Source organism: Callospermophilus lateralis, chromosome 13 (genome assembly GCF_048772815.1).
Source record: "Callospermophilus lateralis isolate mCalLat2 chromosome 13, mCalLat2.hap1, whole genome shotgun sequence".
NCBI lineage: Eukaryota > Metazoa > Chordata > Mammalia > Rodentia > Sciuridae > Callospermophilus > Callospermophilus lateralis.
This window is the reverse complement of record NC_135317.1, coordinates 39,590,933-39,613,156: the sequence shown is the minus strand read 5'-3', so window position 1 is coordinate 39,613,156 and position 22,224 is coordinate 39,590,933. Positions and strand designations below refer to the sequence as shown.

General features: G+C 35.7%; 1 protein-coding gene across 1 annotated transcript in view; it reads right to left on the bottom strand.

Annotated features, from left to right (window-relative positions):
* Nucleotides 1–22,224, bottom strand: part of Itga8 (integrin subunit alpha 8) — a 168,056-nt gene that overhangs the window by 38,810 nt on the left and 107,022 nt on the right. Inside the window, exons 23-25 of the mRNA XM_076873117.1 lie at nucleotides 18,161–18,241; nucleotides 8,455–8,560; nucleotides 5,511–5,669 (exon numbers count right to left, since the gene is read on the bottom strand). Coding sequence (XP_076729232.1) covers nucleotides 5,511–5,669; nucleotides 8,455–8,560; nucleotides 18,161–18,241 — 346 coding nt within the window. The remainder of the gene's footprint in view (nucleotides 1–5,510; nucleotides 5,670–8,454; nucleotides 8,561–18,160; nucleotides 18,242–22,224) is intronic.

Below are 22,224 nucleotides of genomic sequence, written 5' to 3'. Positions count from 1 at the left end.
ATTTACACACATATATGTGCATACACACACACACACACACACACACACACACATACCTGAGGGCTATCTCAAAGAGAAGATAGACAAAAAGAAATGGGACCCAAGGGGTATATTTCTTTGGTGGCCAAGAATTTGACGTACAGGCACTCTTAAGAGTAAAAGGTAAAAGCCGGGTGCAGTGGTGCGTACCTGTAATCTCAGCAGCTCAGGCAGGAGGATTTCGAGCCCAAAGCCAACCTCAGCAATTTAGCAAGGTGCTAAGCAACTCACTGAGACCCTGCCTCTAAATAAAATACAAAAAAGTGCTGGGGATATGGCTCAGTGGTTAAGCAACCCTGAGTTCAATCCTGGTACCAAAAAAAAAATTTTAAAAAAGAGTAAAAGGTGAATAAATTCCTCTGTCAGAAGAAATGTTCTCAGAAGAAAGCACACATAAGATAGGATGGAGTAGACAAACCCAGGAGCTAGTGGTAGCTGTCACTATGGCATCACAGTTGGAAGAGAAGAAAATTAAATTCAGTACTGCTTTCTTGAATAGACCACCCCTTACCCCCACAAGAAGGAGAGCTTGTAGCAGAAGCCCGAGCATATTACAGGGCAAGTAACAGACATCAAACAATGCTCTGGCTATGAAATAAATTGGGGCTGCAAATATTTAAGGCTCCCAAAATGATTAAAAAAAGAATAAAAAGAAATCAGTAGCTAACATAAAGAAAGAAGAAATGATCTTCCTTTTTGTCTTGATTTTTAAGTAGAGAGAGAACGAGGGAGAGTTGTTTAAGAACTGACAGGGGTCACGGCCTTCTGAATTAATGAGAACCAGTAATCGTCGGCAGTTGGGCAAGAAGAAAGTACTCATAAGGATAAGACAAAACTATGCAAATTTGCCAAGCCACTGTCTGCAGGCCCACTTGATTCTAAAAAGCGATTTGCAGGGCTATAATCCTTGACAAATGGACGGGTTCTGTGTCTCTGCACTCCATGTTTGTGCTATCTGGTTGTAATTTGGGCTTCCTGTGGGATTGGTGTTGTTGAAAAGCCTAGTTCTCAGTGGCAACCTCCTGCTTCCCAGGCCCTAAAGACAATTCTTATAAACAGTGAGGGCTTTCTCTTACATTATACTCTCTCCAGTGTGTCTCCGTCAGATCATTTTGATCTCAGGATTCTTCTTCCTTGATGTTAGACCCAGAATGTGCTGTGATCTTAACACTGGTTACATTTGAGTATCTATCTCTCTGAGGTACAGTCTCACATTCCTTAGTCTTTCCTCTCCCCTTCTCTCTCACTGTTTATCACAAATCTTGCCAAATTGAAAAAAAAAAAGAAATCCTTTACTCTTTATGAAATTTTTGGTTCCTTAGTAGATTTCACATTTTCAACTTCATCTTATCAAAAGATCATAGTGTGTTTGAAGGCTTCTCCAAACCCCAGGATAAAGTCCACCAAAATAACAAAATTGATAGTTTGAAATAATTATTTTACTGTCTTTAGTATAGTTGAGAAATACTTTACTCAACTCTAAAATCTGATTCCAAGAAGGATCTGGAACAAATTAGATTTAATGGATTGGTCTGAATGCTGCAGACAGTTGAATGTTTCAAAATGTTTTGAATGGTAGAATGTGAAGAAATTGCCACATGACAGTCTTCTTCCTCTGACCTAAGATGGTGAAGCTTGGAGGCAGAACCTGCATGGATGTCTGCTAATGTCCCTAATGTCACAGACGGCAGGTGAATGAACCTGAGGAGGTGGAAGCCATCCTGGGGGAACAGAAACCAAGGGCAGCAACCATGTCACAGACGGCCAGAGTGAAAGCAGAAGAGAGTGAGCCCAAGGCACTTCTGGACCACCATGCGGACATTGGCTGGGTCTTGGTTTTCTCAGGTAGAAAAATGAGGATTTGCATAGCTCATCTTCTCCTGAACCCCATTACCACCCATATTTCTACCTACTTCAGATTCTGAGATTTGAACAGTGTCAACAAATCAAGTTGAATGAGTCTCACCGAAGCCTGCTGGGAGGCAGGCATTCAAATAAAAAAGTACACAGACTTCTAACAGCATCTGTGTGTGGTCACTCTTGCCCCACCCCAACTCAGTGACTGATGCTCCCAACTTGAGCAATCAAGGTGTGGATGAGCTGATAAGTTGGCCCCTTGTTTCCTGAAGCAGTCACAGGTTAGAAAGTTCATGCTGTTAGTGTTTCCTCCTCAAACTTGGGGGACATTTGGGTAACTTGGGTGATAACCAAACTGTACCAGTTACTGTTATAAAAACTGAACCCTGTTAGGGACTTATTGGACTTTGAGGCTTATGTGAGAAGACTTTGAGCCTCATGTTGCATTTGGAACACTTCTTCCGTTTGTAGATGGGTTGGATTTCAGAAAGCTTTGGGCTGGATGTTTGGCATTCAGAATGCATTTCTCTTTAGAAATGATATTTCGAATGGTAGTTCAGTTCTCAAGCCAGTCCACAAAAAGCCTACTTAAGCCTCAATATGGTTTTGATGCCATAAAACTGTGTATTTGCAATAAAAATAATAGTATCCAGGACTGTGGCCATATGAATAATTTAAAAAATAGGGTAAAAAAAAAATCATTGTGTTAAGTATATGCTATCGAATGCTGATATTTAGGTGGAAATAAGTTTAATCAGAGGGAAATTAGAAAGTCCGTGGAAGCTTTGTGGAGATTCTAAGGGATATCTGGGACATTCCAAAGGCTTTAGATTGGTGGCACTGGTTCCTTGAAGTGGGTGACCTAGAAGATGCTTCTAAGAAAATCTGGATAGTTTCTTTTTTATGATAAGGTTTTTTAGAAATCTGTGAGAGGGCTGAAAAGAGAGGAGAGCTCTCTTTTCAGTAATAATTTAGCAAAAGTGAGAATATACATGGGAGGAAGAAATTGGCTAAGATGAAATTGGCTAAGATGCGTGTCTAACATTGGCGAAAGAGATTTGGTTGAAGGGAAATCAACTAAGTGGCTGAGGAGGAGAATGTGGTGGGAGAATTGTGAAAATCATTTGGCTTCAGAAAGTCGGGGTGAAGGTTCCCTATGACAGGCCATGGAACATCTGGAGGGTTGGTCCAGTGGTGTGTGGAACGTCCTCAGGAGGCAGAAGGATGTGTGGAAACTGGACTGCTCGCAAACACAGATGTGTCAGAGGACTTGCCACCTGTCCTTCTCCTTATAAAGAAACTGTACCGCAAATGGTCTTAGCCCGTTTTATTGCTAATAGAGAATAACTGTGACTGGATAGTTTATAAAAGAAAATTTATTTTAGCTCATGCTCTGGAGGCTGGGGTGTCCAGCCTCCAGAGAAGAAATAAATTGCCAAGTGAATTAGTAGCAATTTGACCAAGAAATTATTTAATATCTTAAGAGAAAAATAATTTTCAAATGTTTTCAATTGTTTATAGCCACTGATTTGAAATATACTGGTTATCAACTTTAAAATCTATTTATTGATAAAAAATCTTTTAGATTTTCAGGGCATATATTAAATATAGGTAGACATACTTTGAGAAACTTTAAGTAATGTTGTTGAACCTTTCCTTAAATTCATAATTTTAAGAATTCATATATTATTCTAATTAGTTACTTTAGAGATCTATTGCAATTTTAATATTGTTACCAAATATTACATTCAATTTTTAGGAGTTTAGGACTTTAGAAAATGAGCAGAGGTTGCATTTTTAAAAAAATTTCTAGCTTTGGACAGATTTTTAATGAAAATCTATGAGTATTTACACAATAAGTGGGAAGTACTGGATACCAGGTGCTTAGTATATACTACCTCTTGGTTTTCATGAATCTGTCAACATTTGAGCAAGTTATCTATTAATACTATTCCAGTCACTGTAAGTGATTGTTTAATTGCCACAAAGAAAAAAAATAACTCACAACCAACATAGTGAATATTAAACAAGTTACACAATATATACAAACATATATAAATAGTGTCAGATATAAACTAAACATTGCACTCAGAGACAGGAGTTTTCTGCATTATCATGACCAAAATATAGTACATGAAAAATACAGAATAAAATATGCAATAGTAGAATGAAACAGATATTATTATTACTTTGTGTATATATGTCACTGCATGACCAATATGATTCTGCAACCTGTACACTCTGAAAAATGAGAAATTATATCTCATCTGATTCAAATGTATGATATGTCAAGGTCATTGTACTGTCATGTGTAACTAATTAAAACAAATAAAAAATTTAATTAAAAAAAGTACATGAAAAAGTTTGAAATACTTCAATGTTATACATAATATTTGAAGACATTATTGTATAAGGAGCTACAGTCTCTTAGGATGTTAAAATTATCCCAATGAAGAGTGAAGAAAAAGGAAATGGGGGAAAATCCTAGGGACAAGTATTTCAAATAACTTTATGGAATACCAGTGGCCTTATTATTGTTTCTCCATGAAGAAAGAGACTGTTGCCCCACAAGTCCTTTACCATTGAGTCTCCTTTTTGTCTTCCTGTCTTTGAATAAGGAGGCATATGAGTTGACACAGAAAGCCTATTATGACTCCCAGTGATCCAATGCCTGGGCCCAGGGTCAAAGCTGCCCTTTGTCCCAGATGGTTAAGTCAAATAAAATTTTCAAGAAACCTTCCCTTGCCCCATAGTTACTGTGTCCCTGTAGCTACTAAGGGAATATCTGTTCTTAAATAAAGTTGTCTTCTGAGGACACCATCTGATTAACCAATTTTTTTGGTTTTTTTGTTTTCATACAAATGTGACATTTTCTAGGGTTTATGCTAATTTGTTCCTTTCCTTCCCAGAAGGAACCTAAGCCAAATTTGGGTCTTAATCTGGATGGGATCAGCTATTTGTACAGTTGAGCTCCTTGTTAATGAACTCCAGCAGACCATCACGTGCATAGGAGGTGGGAGCTTGCAGAGAGGTGGAATGTCGGGGTCCTCCAGACCCTGCATTTCAATAGACTCCCAGGTGATTTGGAAGCATTTAAGAGGTGCAGCATGCTGCTGCTCTAGGTTTCTCTATAAGCTTCCAGTCTGGGGGTTTTCAGGGAGTCAAGAGGCCTTTGGCAAATTCCTGTATTTTACCACTTGCTATTGACAACAGCTGGAAGAGCCCTTTCTGGCAAAGATGCTTGTGTCTTATGGAAATATACCAAATAGACTTCAAAAATAGAATTTTGTACTAATTCTCCAAAACATGACATATCTATTAATGATTTTGATTTGGTGGTACTGCTCATCAAACCCTACATAATAGATGCATATTGAAATTGGCTAAATAAATCACAAGTTACTACGAGCAATAAAACCTAGGAAAATTTAAGTTTTTTAGGAGTGACATTTAAATTTGGTGCTTAACTAGAAAACTGAAAGGAAAGCTCTAATCAATGATCATTGAAGCAACATAAAATTACTTTGCTATTTTAATTTTAAACAAGCAGCCATTTTTACTTTTTCCTTACCATTAAAAAGTATATAAAGCTATGAATTAGACCAGGCTCTCACCTTTATATCTTGTGGGTTGATATCAGGACTTGTTTGACACCGCAGAGGTCCCAGAGTTTGAATATGAAAAATATAAAGGAGAAACTCATCCCGCGCAGAGAATGGCCAGCCCACCTCCAGAATGGTGTCACTGATGGTACTTGGTCCAATATTGTGCAGCTGTAAGCAAGTGACAGATTATGGAATGGTACAGTTCAAGGTGGGGATATGAAATCCAACTTCGTAGACCTGTACCTATTTTTAAAGGCATGTGCTATTGGTTGTAAGTCATATGATAATAACTCTAGCAAATAAGAAGAAGAAGAAGAAAAAAGTCCATATGGGAATCAGGAACTCTGAAAGTGTGATGTGATGGTGTTTAGAAAAAATTCTTTGGTCTAGTTTGTGAAGCTCTGAAAGTGGATTTCTTCACTGAAGATCATACAGGTTGAACATCTTTTATCCAAAATGCTTGGGACCAGAAGTGTTTGGGATTTGGGAATGTTGCACTTATATAATGAGATATCTTGGGGATGGGACTAAACTCTAGACACAAAATTCATTGATAATTCATATTCACCTTGAAGCCTAAAGGTAATCTTTCATTGTGACCCATCGCATGAGGTCAAGTATGAAATTCTCTACTTGTGATATCATGTCAGGTCTCAAAAAGTTTTGGATTTTGGAATACATTTTTGATTTTCAGAATAGGCATGCACAACCTATATTTGCCCAACCTATATGAACCATGCCTGATAATTGCAATGGTTACCTTGAATTTGTATTAATGATAGCACTAGAAATGCAATTTTAATTAAATGCTTTCAAAACGTACTGATTTTTTCTTTATATTTAAAATATGCCTTTTGTTCCCTGACTACTGACTTGTCAATTGCAACCATATGTGATGCACTCTCTTTTACCCTCTGGAAAATGGTTATCCATCAAGGGCAAAAGCCAGCCGGTACTCACTTCAGTTCATTTTGCATATTTCAAAGCGGAGATACTTTTGTTTTAATCAGCAAATCCCAGGGAAAAAAGTTCACAACGAGAAAAGAGATGGATGTTGTTAACACACAAATCCCATATTCACAGTACACAAAATAGCTTGCCAAAAACACTAAGCATATTTAGATTTATCATGGACTTAGAAATTCACTTCAAAGTTAACAGGGATCTTCCCCCCAACCCCACAGTTCTGATAATTATCATGGTCTATGAAACAAGAAATTTTTTTTTTGCTTATTTAGGTGGCCTATTTAGCTGACATTATCAAAGAAGTATGGCATTCATTGGTATCGTATATTATGAGACATGAGATTAGCATATAAGAAACATTTGATGATTGCTTTTGGCACTGTTGGTAATTACCCTAAATTTTTATGATCTCTTTATGCTAAGATCAGAAACAGCACTACCCTGGGAATGATTGAGTCTGGGTTTTTTTTGCAAACTATAAAGTTTCAACTTTCTTGAGCAGAAACAGACACACACAAACTTAATAAATTATTTGACAGCTTTTCATTTTTCTGGTGAGTTTCCTGATCTGAATGCCACTGGGACAGGGTTATCCCTTCACTATCAGATGAGCTTAGGGCCACACTTTGATCCAGCTCTGGACAGGGCTTCCAAACATGAGCTGCAGTTTGGGCAGATAATAGAGGTTTCCAGGCTAATCCTACTCAGGACTTGAGGCTTTTCCCCACTTATGGAAACAACTCTTCAGTTTGGAAATGGCTTTATAGTTGCCCTGAGAGAATGCTATTAGTGACCCTGTAGCTTGAGATGAAAATCAAAGCTAGAATCATTGAATTGATGGCATAAGTTACATAGGAAAAGAACATAAGGCATCACCACTCTCTAGAAGGGGCCTCAATCAGAAAACACCTTAGAACTTCATTATATCAAAATTCAGTTTATATTACCTTGAAAAGGAATAACCACTCTCCACTAATAGCATTAACTTTATTAACAAACCAAACCAAAAAGCTGAACAATGAATAAACTAACCCTTTACTATGAGTTGGTTTCTAATTGTAAAAAAAAAAAAATTAAATAGTTAGCTCCATGTCAATAAATCTTTATCTTGTTCACAATGTAAGACTTAAAATGGAAAAAGAACATCAGTTTCTTTTCATGTTTTGCTTATTTGCTTCTGGAAAATATTTTACTAACCAATAGACTATTTCAAACTTCAAAATAAATTGTTAATTTCTAATCAGGTTATTTGAATGAAAAATAAATTTATTCTTATCTATCTGCCACACACCCATCTCATGTATTATATGTACATTTTTTAGTATAAGAAAAATTAATAAAATTTTCTATCTGGCACCTTTCCAATTGGTGACCTTCAATGGGTGAGTTTTAAGGTTATCTGAGATGAAAGAGGGTCTAGGGAGTAAGACATTTTTATGCATAGGCTATCCAAATATTAAAAAGGGAGCAAACAAAGAACATTTAAATAAAGAAAACAGTAACAGGATAAAATGTTTCTTATCATGTAATGGCTCTCACCACCAAGGAGAAGTGGCCATGTTTGTGAGTGCCCAGAACATCTCCCACCACCCACTGCAATGTGATAGCATAAAATCTAAATACTACATAAAGCTCAAAAATTGGATTGGTGTTCTTTCAAAATGCTGTATGTTTGTTAATAAAGAACATAAAAATAAAACCCTAATACAACTTTAACATACAAAACAGCTAATAGAAAATAGTTACCCAGCTGGGTACAGTGACATATGCATGTTATCACAGAAACTCAGGAGGCTGACACAGGAGGATCTAAATTTGAGGTTAGCCTCAGTAACTTAGTAAGGCCCTCAGCAACTTATTGAGACCCTGTCTCAAAAAGCAAACAAACAATCAAACAAAAAACAAAAACAAATGTCTGGGAATGTAGCTCAATAATAAAGCATCCATGGGTTCAATCCCCAGTACAAGAAAAAAAAAACAAACCTACCTCATAAATATGCTCCACCAATGGTCCAACTTCATCCTCTGTGCGGGGCTCCGTTTCTGGTTCCCAGTTATGAATAGGCAGAATGATCTGCGGAGGGTGGGATACTCTGAAATATGGAGTGCTGTGTTAATTGCTACTGATGGCCCAGGGGAGGAATGTTTCACTGCACTGTCATCAGACAAAACAGGTGGCTTTCGATTTATTTCAAAAGTTATTTGTCTACAAGGAAAAACACTGGAAGTGAAGTTCAACAAAATGACTGAAGGAATTAGTGGAGGATCTGAAACATTTGTTCCTATTCAGAGATCAACTATTTTATAGCACCTCATCTGTGGACACCAGGAGGCATAGCAGAGAGTATTCTTGAGAGGAGTAACTGAACATTATACATTCATCTGTCCATTTACCTATCTGTCTGTCTATCCATCCATCCATCCATCCATCCATCCTGTGTGTGTATGTTTCTGTGTTAAAAGATTATATAATCCTTGCTTTAAGTCATATTGAAAAGTGAGACACTCTCTCTCTCTCTCTCTTTCTGTATATGTGTGTGTGTGTGTGTGTGTGTGTGTGTGTGTGTGTAAATTTCTAGGATCCTCTGTGATAGATGTCCAATTGTAAAGAAATACTGTTTCTGATTTAAGACTTCAGAATAGAAAACAGTCATTGTATATTCCTTTTTCCTAGATATTTTTTTCAGTTTCTTATGAATGCAGTCAGACCTCTCACCAGACCAGGTTTAGAGCCAGAACAAAATGAAGTATGATTGAGTTCTAGAGTAGAGAATGCAAGGGTGAGTCCCAAATGCCATTTTAGGGATATCCAATAATTACCACAGTCTCTAGGAAATTTTAATGTTACTGGTTTTTCTCCTCTTTGGGGGTAATCTCTTCCCAAGGTAGAAAGTACAACTTATTGGGTTAAATTCTGACCCAAGAGCAAGTAACTTAAAGTCAGTATGTCTGTATTGCTTCATCTTGAAAATTATGATAAACTGTTTGGGTTGTATACCACAGACAATTGGAAAACATCTCCAATGTGTGTGGTCAAAGTTAATTTGGGTGCATTGTTTCCTAGAGGTGGGTGGGAGAAGGGCATTTCAAAATGGGCAACCCACAAAATGTTATTAGATTGTATAGTCCCTTTGCATGTCCTTAATGTTAACTGTTAAATAAGAAGTGTAGGGCTCAGCTTTGCTGTGCTGACAACCTCAAAAATCACTCCTTCAAATTGGCTTGTCATCATGCCCTGTTCTTGTCATTATGCTGTGTTCTCTTTTCCTGCTTGATTTGGTTAAATCACGTTATGCTCAAACCTGGGGATGTAATGGGGAGAAGAGCACAGGACATAGTGTGTTGCTTTCATTAGAATCTCAGAGATCATGAGTTCCATTCCCAAAAGCTTCCCCACCCAAATCTTCACTTTCTTCTCAGCTTGGCAATAGAGAGTGGAGTCTATGCTCAACATTCATTATCCATTATGCATCTCTGGGAATTTTTTTCATACAGAACAAACACAGACCAGAAGCTGAATATATTTTCTCTGAAATTTTGGCTCTGATGGGTTTTAATCCTACAGGACTGGTTATAAATTCTCTAGGATTACAGAATCAAATTTTTAGACCTTAACAGGTACTATGGAGACAATATGATCAAAACTTCTCATTTTACACACAAAAGGAAAACTGATGTACAGAGAATAATGGGTGAGCTGCAGGTGAGCACTATAGCTCACCCACTCTGTTCCAATATACAGTATATTTTAGGGGCCCCTAAGATGCAATGATATTTAGCAAACACAACTTAAACTTTCTAGCAGGGTTCTGTAACAAAACTTAAGTAGAAATATATAAATAAATATGATTTATTGTGGAGCACAGAAAAATAATCATTAAAAAGGGTCCTAACAGTATGGTTTATTTATTTATCCATTGAAGACTGATTAAAAGCTGGGGAAACCATGGAAAAGAATGGGTCCCAAGTAAATCAGTGACACACTATTGTTTCAACGTGAAGATTTTTAGAAAAGGAAGCAAATCATCAAGAAAAAATACAATAATCTAAGTTTCTTGGAATGAGCAGCCTGTGCAATAATCTAACTACATCTATTGAATATTCCTCCCTCCTAAAAGAGAGGCTAGAGCATTATTCTTGGAGATCTTCAGTTAGTAAAAAGAATGGTGTACTGTTAATTGTAGTGTTGTGTAGGATTGGATATCAGACTGGAATTGGAAGCAAGGAATAGGTTTTTTTTTTAAGAGAGAGAGAGAGAGAGAGAGAGAGAGAGAGAGAGAGAGAGAGAGAGAGAGAGAATTTGTTTTAATATTTATTTTTTATTTTTCGGTGGACACAACATCTTCATTTTATTTTTATGTGGTGCTGAGGATTGAACCCAGGACCCCGCGCATGCCAGGTGAGCGCACTACCGCTTGAGCCACATCCCCAGCCCCAAGGAATAGTTTTTTTTTTTTTAAATTAAATTTCATAATGAGATAATGTAGATTCACATGCAATTTATAAGAAGTAATATAAAAAAATCCCTTATACCCACAAATCAATCTCCCCCAATGGTAACATCTTCTAAAACCAAGGTGTGCTATTGTATATAATGTCACAACCAGAATATTGACATTGATTTAGTTAAGATACAGAACATTTTTATTTCCACAAAGATAGCCTTTCATAGGCTACGTGTCCCCATTCCTCCCTTTCTCTCTTGACATCCACTAATCTGTTCCCCATTTCTACAATTCTGTCATTTCAAGAATGTTATGTAAATGGAAACATACAGTAGGCAGCCTTTTGGGATTGGCTTTTTCCACTCTGTATAATTCTGAGTCCCATTCAAGTTGTCCGTCTCTCAATAATTCATGATATTCTATGATATGGATGTATCACAATTCATTTATCATTCACCTATTGAAGGACACTTGGGTTGTTTGCAGTTTGGGGTTAATTCAATAAATTGGTATAAGCATTTTTGGTATGGGTTTTATATTAACCTAATTTTCCTGAAATGAATTTTTTCTGGAATAAAGGAACTAGGTTTTTGACAGTGTGTATGCTGTCCAGAAGTTCAAGTCTGAGGGTCTGATAGTATGTTGTGAACCCTGTTTTGAAATCCCATTACTTTCAAATAGCAAAGACATTCATTTATTGTCTGAACAATGCTGTGGACAGTATCCTATATGGACCTTGGTTAGATCATGATAGTTCCTAACACAAACCCATCCAATTCTGATTACTTCACAAATCTTGCAATTTATCTTACTTTTCATAAGCTCAATATATGTTGTGATATCTCTACTGGCCAAATTTACTTCTCATAGAGCTATGCTAAATTGATCCTTTGTCCCAACAAATGGCATATAAATTGGGCCAAAGACAATGTTGGTGTTATCTAGCTATGAAATGAATGTAGTAGTTATCTACAATTTTCAGCTTCAACAAAACCCATTTTGGTTTATTTTTTAAACTGTAAGAGCAACAGTAAATTAAGGAAAAATACTGTAGAAGATAGCAAGTGATAAAATATGTTCAGATGAATACTATTGGACAAAAGAAAATAAAATTTTTTTGAAAATTTTTTGAACATGGAAGGTGTTTAGCATAGCAACTGTTCATTCCTTGAAGAAATAAACACTGGAACAAATACTTTTTCTGCATATTCAGAGGAAAGAGTTTTACTATATAAAATGATCCAAAAGAACTTCAATACCGTTGTAGAGAACAGACTTTGGACTTTAATCTAACAATTAAAATAACTGTACCCATGTGAGAAACCTAACTTTAATAAACTGTTTGGATTACTGGCACAATTGAATAGAAATTTTCTTCTTTTATTTTTACTGTAAGTGATGGCAGAAATGCATCTCATAAAATAAATATATGAAAATAAAGAAAGTTCCATTAAGCCTTGGATTGAGTTATGATTTATTAAATAAAAATATTTCCCAACTTTAAATTTATTTTGGAATTGCCAAACACTTCCCACTTATTTTTGGGTTAGCCAAATTAAGCTAAGCCAAGCTTAAAGAACAAGATAGAAGTTCACATATAATAGCTGAAAATTTTGAAAAGATATAAAAATAAGATAGTGCCAGGCATGGTGGCGAACACCTGTAATCTCAGCAATTTAAGAGGCTGAGGCAGAAGCATTGCTTAGTTCAAGGCCAGCTGTGGAATTTAATGAGACCCTGTCTCCAAAAAAGGTGTAAAAGAGAGTGCTGGAACCCAAAAAATTCCACCAGAAATCTTCTAGGACTAATAAATGAATTCAGCAAAGTAGCAGGATATAAAATCAACACCCATAAATCAAAGGCATTTCTGTAAATCAGTGATGGATCCTCAGAAAGAGAAACTAGGAAAATCATCCTACTTATAATAGCCTCAAAAATTAAAATAAAATACTTGGGAATGAACTTAACAAAAGAGGTGAAAGACCTCTACAATGAAAACTACAGAACACTAAAGAATTAAATTAAAGAAGAGCTTGGAAGATGGAAAGATCAAAATGACCATACTACCAAAAGCACTATGCAGATTCAATGCAATCCCAATCAAAATCCCAATGACATTGCTCATAGAAATAGAAAAAGCAATCATGAAATTCACCTGGAAAAATAAGAGACCCAGAATAGCCAAAGCAGTCCTTAGCAAGAAGAGTGAAGCAGGTGGCATCACTATACCAGACCTTAAACTATACTACAGAGCAACAGTAACAAAAACAGTATGGTATTGGCATCTGTAGACCAGTGGTACAGAATAGAGGACACAGAGACAAACCCACATAATTACAGTTATCTCATATTAGACAAAGGCACCAAAAACATATATTGGAAAAAAGATAGCCTCTTCAACAAATGGTGCTGGAAAAACTGGAAATCCACATGAAATAAAATGAAATTAAACCTCTATCTCTCACCATGCACAAAACTCAACTCAAAGTGGATCAAGAACCTAGGAATTAAACCAGAGATCTTGTTCCTAATGAAAGAAAAAGTAGGCCCCAAACTCCATCATGTCGGATTAGACCCAAGCTTCCTTAATAAGACTCCTCTAGTGAAAAACTTAAAACCAAGAGCCAATAAATGGGATGGATTCAAACTAAAAATCTTCTTCTCAGCAAAAGAAACAATCAATTAGGTGAATAGAGAGCCTACAGAATGGGAGCAAATCTTTACCTCAAGCACATCAGATAGAGCACTAATCTCTAGGATATATAAAGCACTCAAAAACCTTAACATCAAAAAACAAAACAAAACAAAACAAACAAAAACCCCAAAACAAATAACCCAATCAATAAATGGGCCAAGACACTTCTTAGAGGAGGATATACAATCAATCAAAAAATATATGAAAAAATGTCCAACATCTCTAGCAATTAGAGAAATGCAAATCAAAACTACTCCAAGATTTTATCTCACTCCAGTCAGAACGGCAGCGGTTAACAATACAAATAACAATAAATATTGGAGAGGATATGGGGGAAAAGGCTGGTGGGACTGCAAGTTAGTGCAGCCAATCTGGAAAGCAGTATAGAGATTCCTTGGAAAGCTATCAAACTCCTCGGTCTATACCCAAAGGAGTTAAAAACAGCATACCTCAGGGACACAGCCACATCAATGTTCATAGCAGCACAATTCACAATAGCTAAATTGTGGAAACAACCTAGATGCCCTTCAGAGAATGAATGGATAAAGAAACTGTGGTACACAGCGGAATGTTACTCAGCAATGAAAGAGAATAAAATCATGGCATTTGCAGGTAAATGGATGGAACTGGAGAATATAATGCTAAGTGATGTTAGCCAATCCCCCCAAACCAAATGCTGAATGTTTTCTCTGATATAAGGAGGCTGATTCATAGCGGGATTGGGAGGTGTAGCATGGGAGGATTAGATGAACTCTAGATAGGGCAAACAGGTAGGAGAGGAAGGAAGGAGGATGGGCGTAGAAAAGATGGTGGAATGAGACAGACATCATTACCCTAAGTATATGTAAGAAGACATGAATGGGGTGAATATACTTTGTATGCAACCAGAGATATGAAAAATTGTGCTCTATAGATGTAATATGCATTGTAAAGCATTCTACTGTCATATATAACAAATTGAAATAAAATTAAATAAATTAATTTTAAAAAAGAAGAGGCTGGGGATGTAGCTTAGAGGTAGAGCTCCCCTGGGTTTAATTCCCAATACCTTAAAAAGTAAAAATACAACAGTAAAAAAATTGCTTATGTTTTCTTATCTTTTAAAAACAGTATTTTTTCTCATCAAGAGCTAGAACAGAAACAGAAATAAACAAAAATAAAATATCTAGATTAGCTCCAAAAATCTAAATCAAACAAAATCTTTTCCCATGAGTCAACTCATGACTTAAAGAAGAAATCATAAAAGAAATTTAAAAATATTTTGAATTGATTTACAATGAAAATTCAACATGTCAAAATTTTAGAATGCTACTGAAACAAGTCTTATAGGAAAATAATAGCACTGTATGGGTTGAATCTGATATGCGCCCCCCCCCCCCGAAAAGCTCATATATTGAAGGCTTGATCTCCAAGGCAACAGTGTTTACATGTGGGTCTTTTGAAGATGATTGGATTATGAGGGCTCTAATCTCATCAATGGATCAATCTGTTTGGTGGATCCATAATTAATGGACAATCTTCAGCTCTAACCTCACACCAAATACCAAAATTAACTTAAAATTAATCAGAGACCTAAATGTAAAATCTAAGATTATAAAACTTCTGGTAGAAAACACAAAAGATAAAAATATTTGTGACTTTGGAAAGGCAGAATATTTCTCAGGATACAAAGAGCACAAACTGTGAAAAAATTAATCAATTGGATTTCATGCAAACTTTAGAAATTTTTGTTTGAACACAGCTAAGAAAATATAAAGCCATACCTTAGACTGGGAGAAAATGTTTTCAGGACATGTAACTGATGAATGATTTTCTATCTAGAATATGTAAAGAACTTCTACAACTCAGTAAGAAGAAGACAAACAATCACATAATAAATGAGGGAAAAAATTGAGACACTTCATCAAAAAAAAAGAGTTGCAAGTAGACATTGAAAGGATGCTCAATACAACTAATCATTAAGCAAATGAAAATAAAGCCTCAGGGAGTAACAAAATATAAATAAACAAAACATGGTGGCTAGGATGAACATGACTAGAGAACTCTCATCCATTGCTAGTGAGAATGCAAAATGGAAATGGCATATCCTTTCTGGAAAATGTTGGGCAATTTCTTACAAACATATACATCCTGTACAAATCAGTAATTCCATTTGTGAAAACAAAATTCTCAACAGAGACCTGGCTGTGAATGCTCATAGCAACTTTATTCTTAACATCCCCAAACTATAGACAACTTATATGTTCACCATATAAAAAATACCTTGCAGGACATCATATAATGGAATACCTCTCAGCGAAAAAAGAAGCAGACTATTGATACAGGTGAGAAAATGGATGCTTCTCAAATTCATTATGCTAAGTGGACTCTGAATGAATGAGACCATTTATGTACATTCTGAAATGGTAGAAATATAGTGACAAAAAAAATAGATCAAGATTCCCAGAGTTTAGGTGCAGGAGAAAGACTGACTAGAAAAGAATCTATAGGAATTACTGGGGTGATGATACTGTTCTATATTGAAAGTTTTTATGGTTTTATAGCTCTTCAAACTGGACTCCCCAAAGGCTGAATTTTAGTGTATGTAATTTATAACTAAGTAGATGTGACTTAAAAAACCCACAGACCCCATAAATTGTGAAAAGATATTTGCACATGTGTAATTAATAGATTAGCATCTAAATTTTTGAATAGAAACAAAGTTCTGTGCATTGACAAGGAAAAGTCAATCCTTTTTTAGTAGAAATATGTACATAATATTAACAAGAATTTTTCTGAATGTGAATAACTAAGAGACATGAACCTATAAAAAATCTCAATTTCATTTAAGGATAGGGAGCTGCATATCAAACTTTCAGTTACATGTTATTTCTTATCCATCAATGGCTTAAAATTAAAAACTGGACCATTTTATCTGATAATGTGTAGCAATGAAAACTCTCATACACTTATGGTAGGAGTGCAACTTGACATAACTATTTTGAAAAAGAGATTGAAATTACTTAGTAAAGTTAAGTGGTGTAAACTCTCTGATCCTGAAATTTCAGTTTTTAACATAACGCCTGGCTGACATTCGTCCATTGTGTACTGGAAGACATGCATGAAAAAGTTTGTAAAAAGGAGAAAAGAAAAGGTTCCAAATTTTCATCACAAGAAGAATGGGTGAATTAATTATGTTCTATTTTTACAATGTAAGACTGTTGTGCAGTTAAAGTGAATGAACTACAAGCATGTGCACAAAAAAGTGGGTAAAAATAAAAATATTGTTTGAATACAAAAATCAGAGAGCATACATACATAAGTTTTAATAGACAGGGTCCAAAAAACTCTGTCTCATAAGCAGGACAGCATGCTCATTCCTGAGCATGAGCTCTGGAGACAGGTTGCCAATGTATATATTCTGGCTATTTTCTACCTGTAGAGCCTTTGAATTCTTGTACCACAATTCCTTTACTTGTACTAGGATACTACTATGTAATAAGATATAATACATGATTAGCACACAGAAAATGGTGATAAGTGATGGGCAGTATTGATAATAATATTATGTTATTATTATCATCATCATCATCTAATTCACTGAGGGGGGTGCTCAGTGGTACCCAGACACCTGGGCAGGGTCCCTGTGAGAGCACCATGGGACAGCCATAAGAAGGCCCATGGAGAGCGGCTCTGGAAATGTAGAAATCCACTGTTATCGTGGAGGAGTGTAAACCACTCAGGACCTGTGGAAAAGGAAGGGAACCAGTATTCTGGAACCCCAAGGATGATTGGTCCAAAACACCAGTTGACATTTTTAACCAAGTCCTTGATGGTTCTGAAAAAAGCAGAATTCCCATAACAAGATCAATGGATTCCATATTTGTACAAGAACAGAACTTGGGCAGTCCATTGACCACTTTCCTCCTGTCTCTCAGTTGATTGCTTATTGGCACCTTCCTTAAAGAACAAGACCAAAGGGAAAAGATACAGAATGTTCATTCCATCCACCCTTGCACCTGAGAGTTAGTTATTTATTAAACTCAATGTGTGATAGAGTGAGGCTAAATTGTCACTGTGTCTAAAATAATTATTGAAAAGTGACCTTATTTTCAGGCAATCATATGGTTGTCTATTTTATCTAGCTTCTCATCAACTGGTTATCTTTTTTTTTTTTTTTTTTTTTAGTTTGATTACTGAACTGTCAGTTTGGGGAATTCATTGATGTTTTGATATACTTAGAGTTAATTATTATACAAAGTTCACTGTATTTTCTGATAGAATGTTAGTGATGAGTAGAAAAGAATAAAAACTGGTAACAAAGTAAACTATGATCTCTAATACATTAGGAATATTTCATATAATTTTTTTGGTGCTGGTGTGTATGGTGCTGGGAATTGAACCCAGAGCCTTGTGCATGCGAGGCAAGCACTCTACCAACTGAGATATATCCCCAGCCTCTCCACATAATCTTTACCAGTATTTCATCATAAATCTTTATATACATGGAGCAATACTACCACTACTGCTACTGCATGATATTCTATTATTTTTATGTCTTGTTTATTACTTACCCTCTTATTTCTACTTGAGCTACAGCAGTGATGTTGATCTGCAAACTCACAAAATTGCTGTCTGGATTGTCCTTGTTGGAACTAAAACACAACGATACATTATTTAAATTTATATTTCCTCAGGTGTGTTACACACTATATGACCCTAAAAGACATTCTGATGATCACAAGAGCAACACACATTCCTAACCTGATCATTCAGAAAACAATGGTATATTCATTCTACAAGATCATAACCATTTGTACAGGGCAATGCTAAGATCTTTTATGACCAACAGTAAGGAAACAACTTTCCACGAGGAGACACTTTATCTGGAAATACAATACAGATCTAGAGAAGCCAACACTATTTAGTCTCAATGGTTAAAGCAAAAAGGCATTTAGCTGAGTTCATTTTCTGGCTTCTACCTTGGACAAATTCCTTAACATCTCTGAGCATCATGTTCACTGCCCATCAAATGGGAAACGACAACACAGTCAACTCCTGATTTTCCATGCTTATAAAGAGGGGAACTGGCATGAATAATCCAGAGCAGCACTTAATTGAAAAAGCATTTGTGTTTGGCTCTGGAATGCCTCATACCATACATTGTTTTGGCAGCAATTTTATCTTCCTCTTGGTTTATTACTTAAGTTAATGTTAAAATAAGTGTGTGTTCATGGCATACTCACTGTCTGGGAGAGGAGTAGGGAGTGAATTGGAAACATGGCTAATGGCAAGGAGAAACGAGACCCAAGGAAGTTGGGCATTTCATAAACAGGCCATTCAGAGGTGACATGGATCTTTCTGAAAAGCATCAAGAGTCTCAAGCTAGAAAGTGTGTATTTAATATGATATTTCTTTGAACAGTGACAGAATTTTCTAAAATTTTGCTGTTTTATTCCCTCAAGCAAATATGATTAGATATGAAAATTAAGCTCCAAAAACCAGATGTGTTAAGTAATCAGTGTTGTAAGGAAAATAAAATGTACCTCCCAAGAGGCTCAGTCACTGGGCCTTTTAAATTTGTGCTTTCATTGAAGTCACTAGATGGCTTTTAGCCACCTGGGATGTGGCCACATTGCCACTTATGGGTCATGTTTATATTCTGGTCTCATTAAGAAGAGAAAGCTTCCTCTTTGTTCATCATTGAATCTCACTTGGATTTAAGGGACAAGATTTGACGACATGGTGATGGTAATGGGGTAGTTTCTGTCTAGATTTTGAAGCTCTCAAAATGTGGGAGCTGGAAAGAACAGGATGAAGTCCTGCTTTCAAAGGAAAAAGAGACAGAACTGTTCCCATGATGCTTTTGCAAAGTCCTGATCCCATTGTCTGTACTGATAAGGCAATTTACCCTACAAATACACATAGCAGATATAAACAGGCAGGTGCCAGCATTTCCTGCAGTGGAGCATCACTGTTAACCTTATGAAGGAGCCTACAAGAACTTTTTCAGTGAAGTTTGAACTCCAGTTTCCAGGCCATTCATTTAACTATTATCACACCTTTTCTTTTCATTCCTCATCTCTCCTCCTCTTCTTTCAAAGGCAGGATTCAAATTTCTAACCACCAAGAAATGATTACCAAATAATTCTATTTGTGGCAGACTTTATGGTCCCAAATGTACTGAGTAACTCTTTAGTTTTGAAATAGAAATATCCTTGCTCCACACATTAACCAGATTTTTTTTTTCTATTTCTAGTTCATTACTGCTTTGCAGTAATGGAAATCAGAATTATGAAAAAAGTATCATTTAAGCTATTGCATAATAATTCCATTGAGTTTTGTTGGTAATTAGTTTAGAGAACAACATATTCACTATGATACCCTGAAAATGTAAATGAAGGTCAAATGTTGAAATTGTCTTTGAACTTCAGTCTAACATGAGGCTGTTAGAGGCTGTTTTAAGATGCAGCAAGAGCAATGGCAGATTCAGAGTCCAAACCCTCTGGTAGGTTAGTCAGAATCATCCCCTGAGACACAGGCTACTGAGTACCATTTGAGTTGACAAGATCTCCTTGTAATAAAGGAACCAGGTTTGATATACAACTAAGATGCTTCTCTGACCTTCCTGGAAGGAAGTGTCCCTCACAAATACCCCTGCTACATTCAAACAAGCAATCCATCACTGCCACAATGCTGAGTTATGCAAGGAAGGATGGATTTCCTCTACATGACTACGTCTTATGGCATAAACCACAGAAAAACATGTTTTTTACTTTGTTACCCAAATGCCATTTTCTTTTTCCCATTGTTTCCTATTTTCTAACATTCTTTTTATATTTTTCTGTGGTCCTTGGGATGTCAGCAAAGAAAATATAATGTTCATTTCACCACTACTTAGGAAGTAACTTCAAGAGTAATTGCAAAACCCCATTTATATGTGGGGACTGCTGTGTGAGAACCTCTCTACCCAGGGAGGGAAATGTTGATGTCATTTAGATCAGGGGCATGGAAAGACCGTTAATTCAAATATTTGCTAATAGAAAATATTTTAAGCTTATTAACTTATAAAAGCCCATTTCTCTTTTTTTTATTTGTAGAAAAGGGAATTAGGCATAGGTAATGGTGATCAAATATGGTTATAAGAGTTCATACTTCAGAGCATTAGTTTAATTTATTTTGGGTTTAAATGCAGTTAAACTGAATATAAAACTACCCTCTCAATTCTTATTTACATCTTCAGAGCCTTCCAGCATAAGCAGATAAATGTCCATCTCTTAAATACTTTTAGTATTTGAGTTTTAAAAATATTCTCAAACGCTTTTATCTCTATAATATATATTTTGAGAATCTGATGTTTCATCTATGTTCCAGTTCCTTCTGCACATCTGCATTCTTATTTTTTTAGTATAATGTTAAAATAGTCATGAGTGGACCTGAAATAAAATTATGATCCATTGTTAGATGAAAGGGGATGTTAAAGATGTACCCATTTCTATTTTCTGTCTAATTCAACATTTCATTACTGAATTAATTACTTGAGTGATGCTCTACAAGATGGATTTGGATATGGCATTTATAATATCATATAGTGTCTTTTGCCTCTTCAGTTAAATTGTTTGCTTCCATTCTTTTATTCATAACTGCAATCAAGAGAAAGGAGGAAATATCAGTGAATTTGCTTGGCACTTTCTTCCTAAATAAGGCCATGCATTTTATGAGAGACATATCCTTCCCCAAGTACATAAAGCTTCATGCTCCTGTAGGATCAATGGCATAGGCAATTATAGAGAGAAATAGAAGCTTCAGGAGAATATCTATAGTGATGTTGGTCCTTCACTTTGGCGCTTTTCCCCTGTAAACTTAGTAATACAAGTATAATAGTTCCAAACTGAAAATATTTACAACTATCTGAACTTTTTTGGAAATACATTGTTTTGCCAATATAAAAATGTGATTTAATAATCTTTTGGTAACATGAAGAGATATTTTTTGAATACATTCATTTCATCTGCATCTCACTGCTATCTGGAGAAAATAAAAAAATGTTCTAAGATTCAGCAGAAAATATTTAAGTTAAATTTAAGAAATACCTAGGTAAAGTCAAAAAAGAATATCTAAGTTAAGTCAGAATACCTTCCTCACAAGAGAGCTATCACAAAGTGTGAGGAGGGGTGTTTTGTGATGCAAGTTGCAGATTTTTAAAAATATGCTATACTCTTCTAGAGTTTATATATTTGAAAAACTCGAAACCTTTCATTGATGTAGTACTAAAAGGTAATCTTTTGCACAGAATAATTGTTCTAAAAGTTATCACATGCTAATGGCACTTCTTGAAAGATATTAAGATAAATTTAAAGATTAGCCACATTGCATTGCTATTAGAGAACCAAATTCTAAGCACCAAATTGTAGTCATTTCTATCAGTAGAACAGGGATTCAAAATGTTGAGCAAATTATAACTATGGAAGGCACATATGTGCATCTATACCAGAGTTTTTTGAAGTTTTAAAACTTTATACTATATTATGGTTTGGATGTGAGGTATCCACCAAAAAGCTCATGTGTGAGACAATGAAAGAAGGTTTAGAGAAGAAATGACTGGATTATAAGAACCTTAATCCAACCATTGAATTAA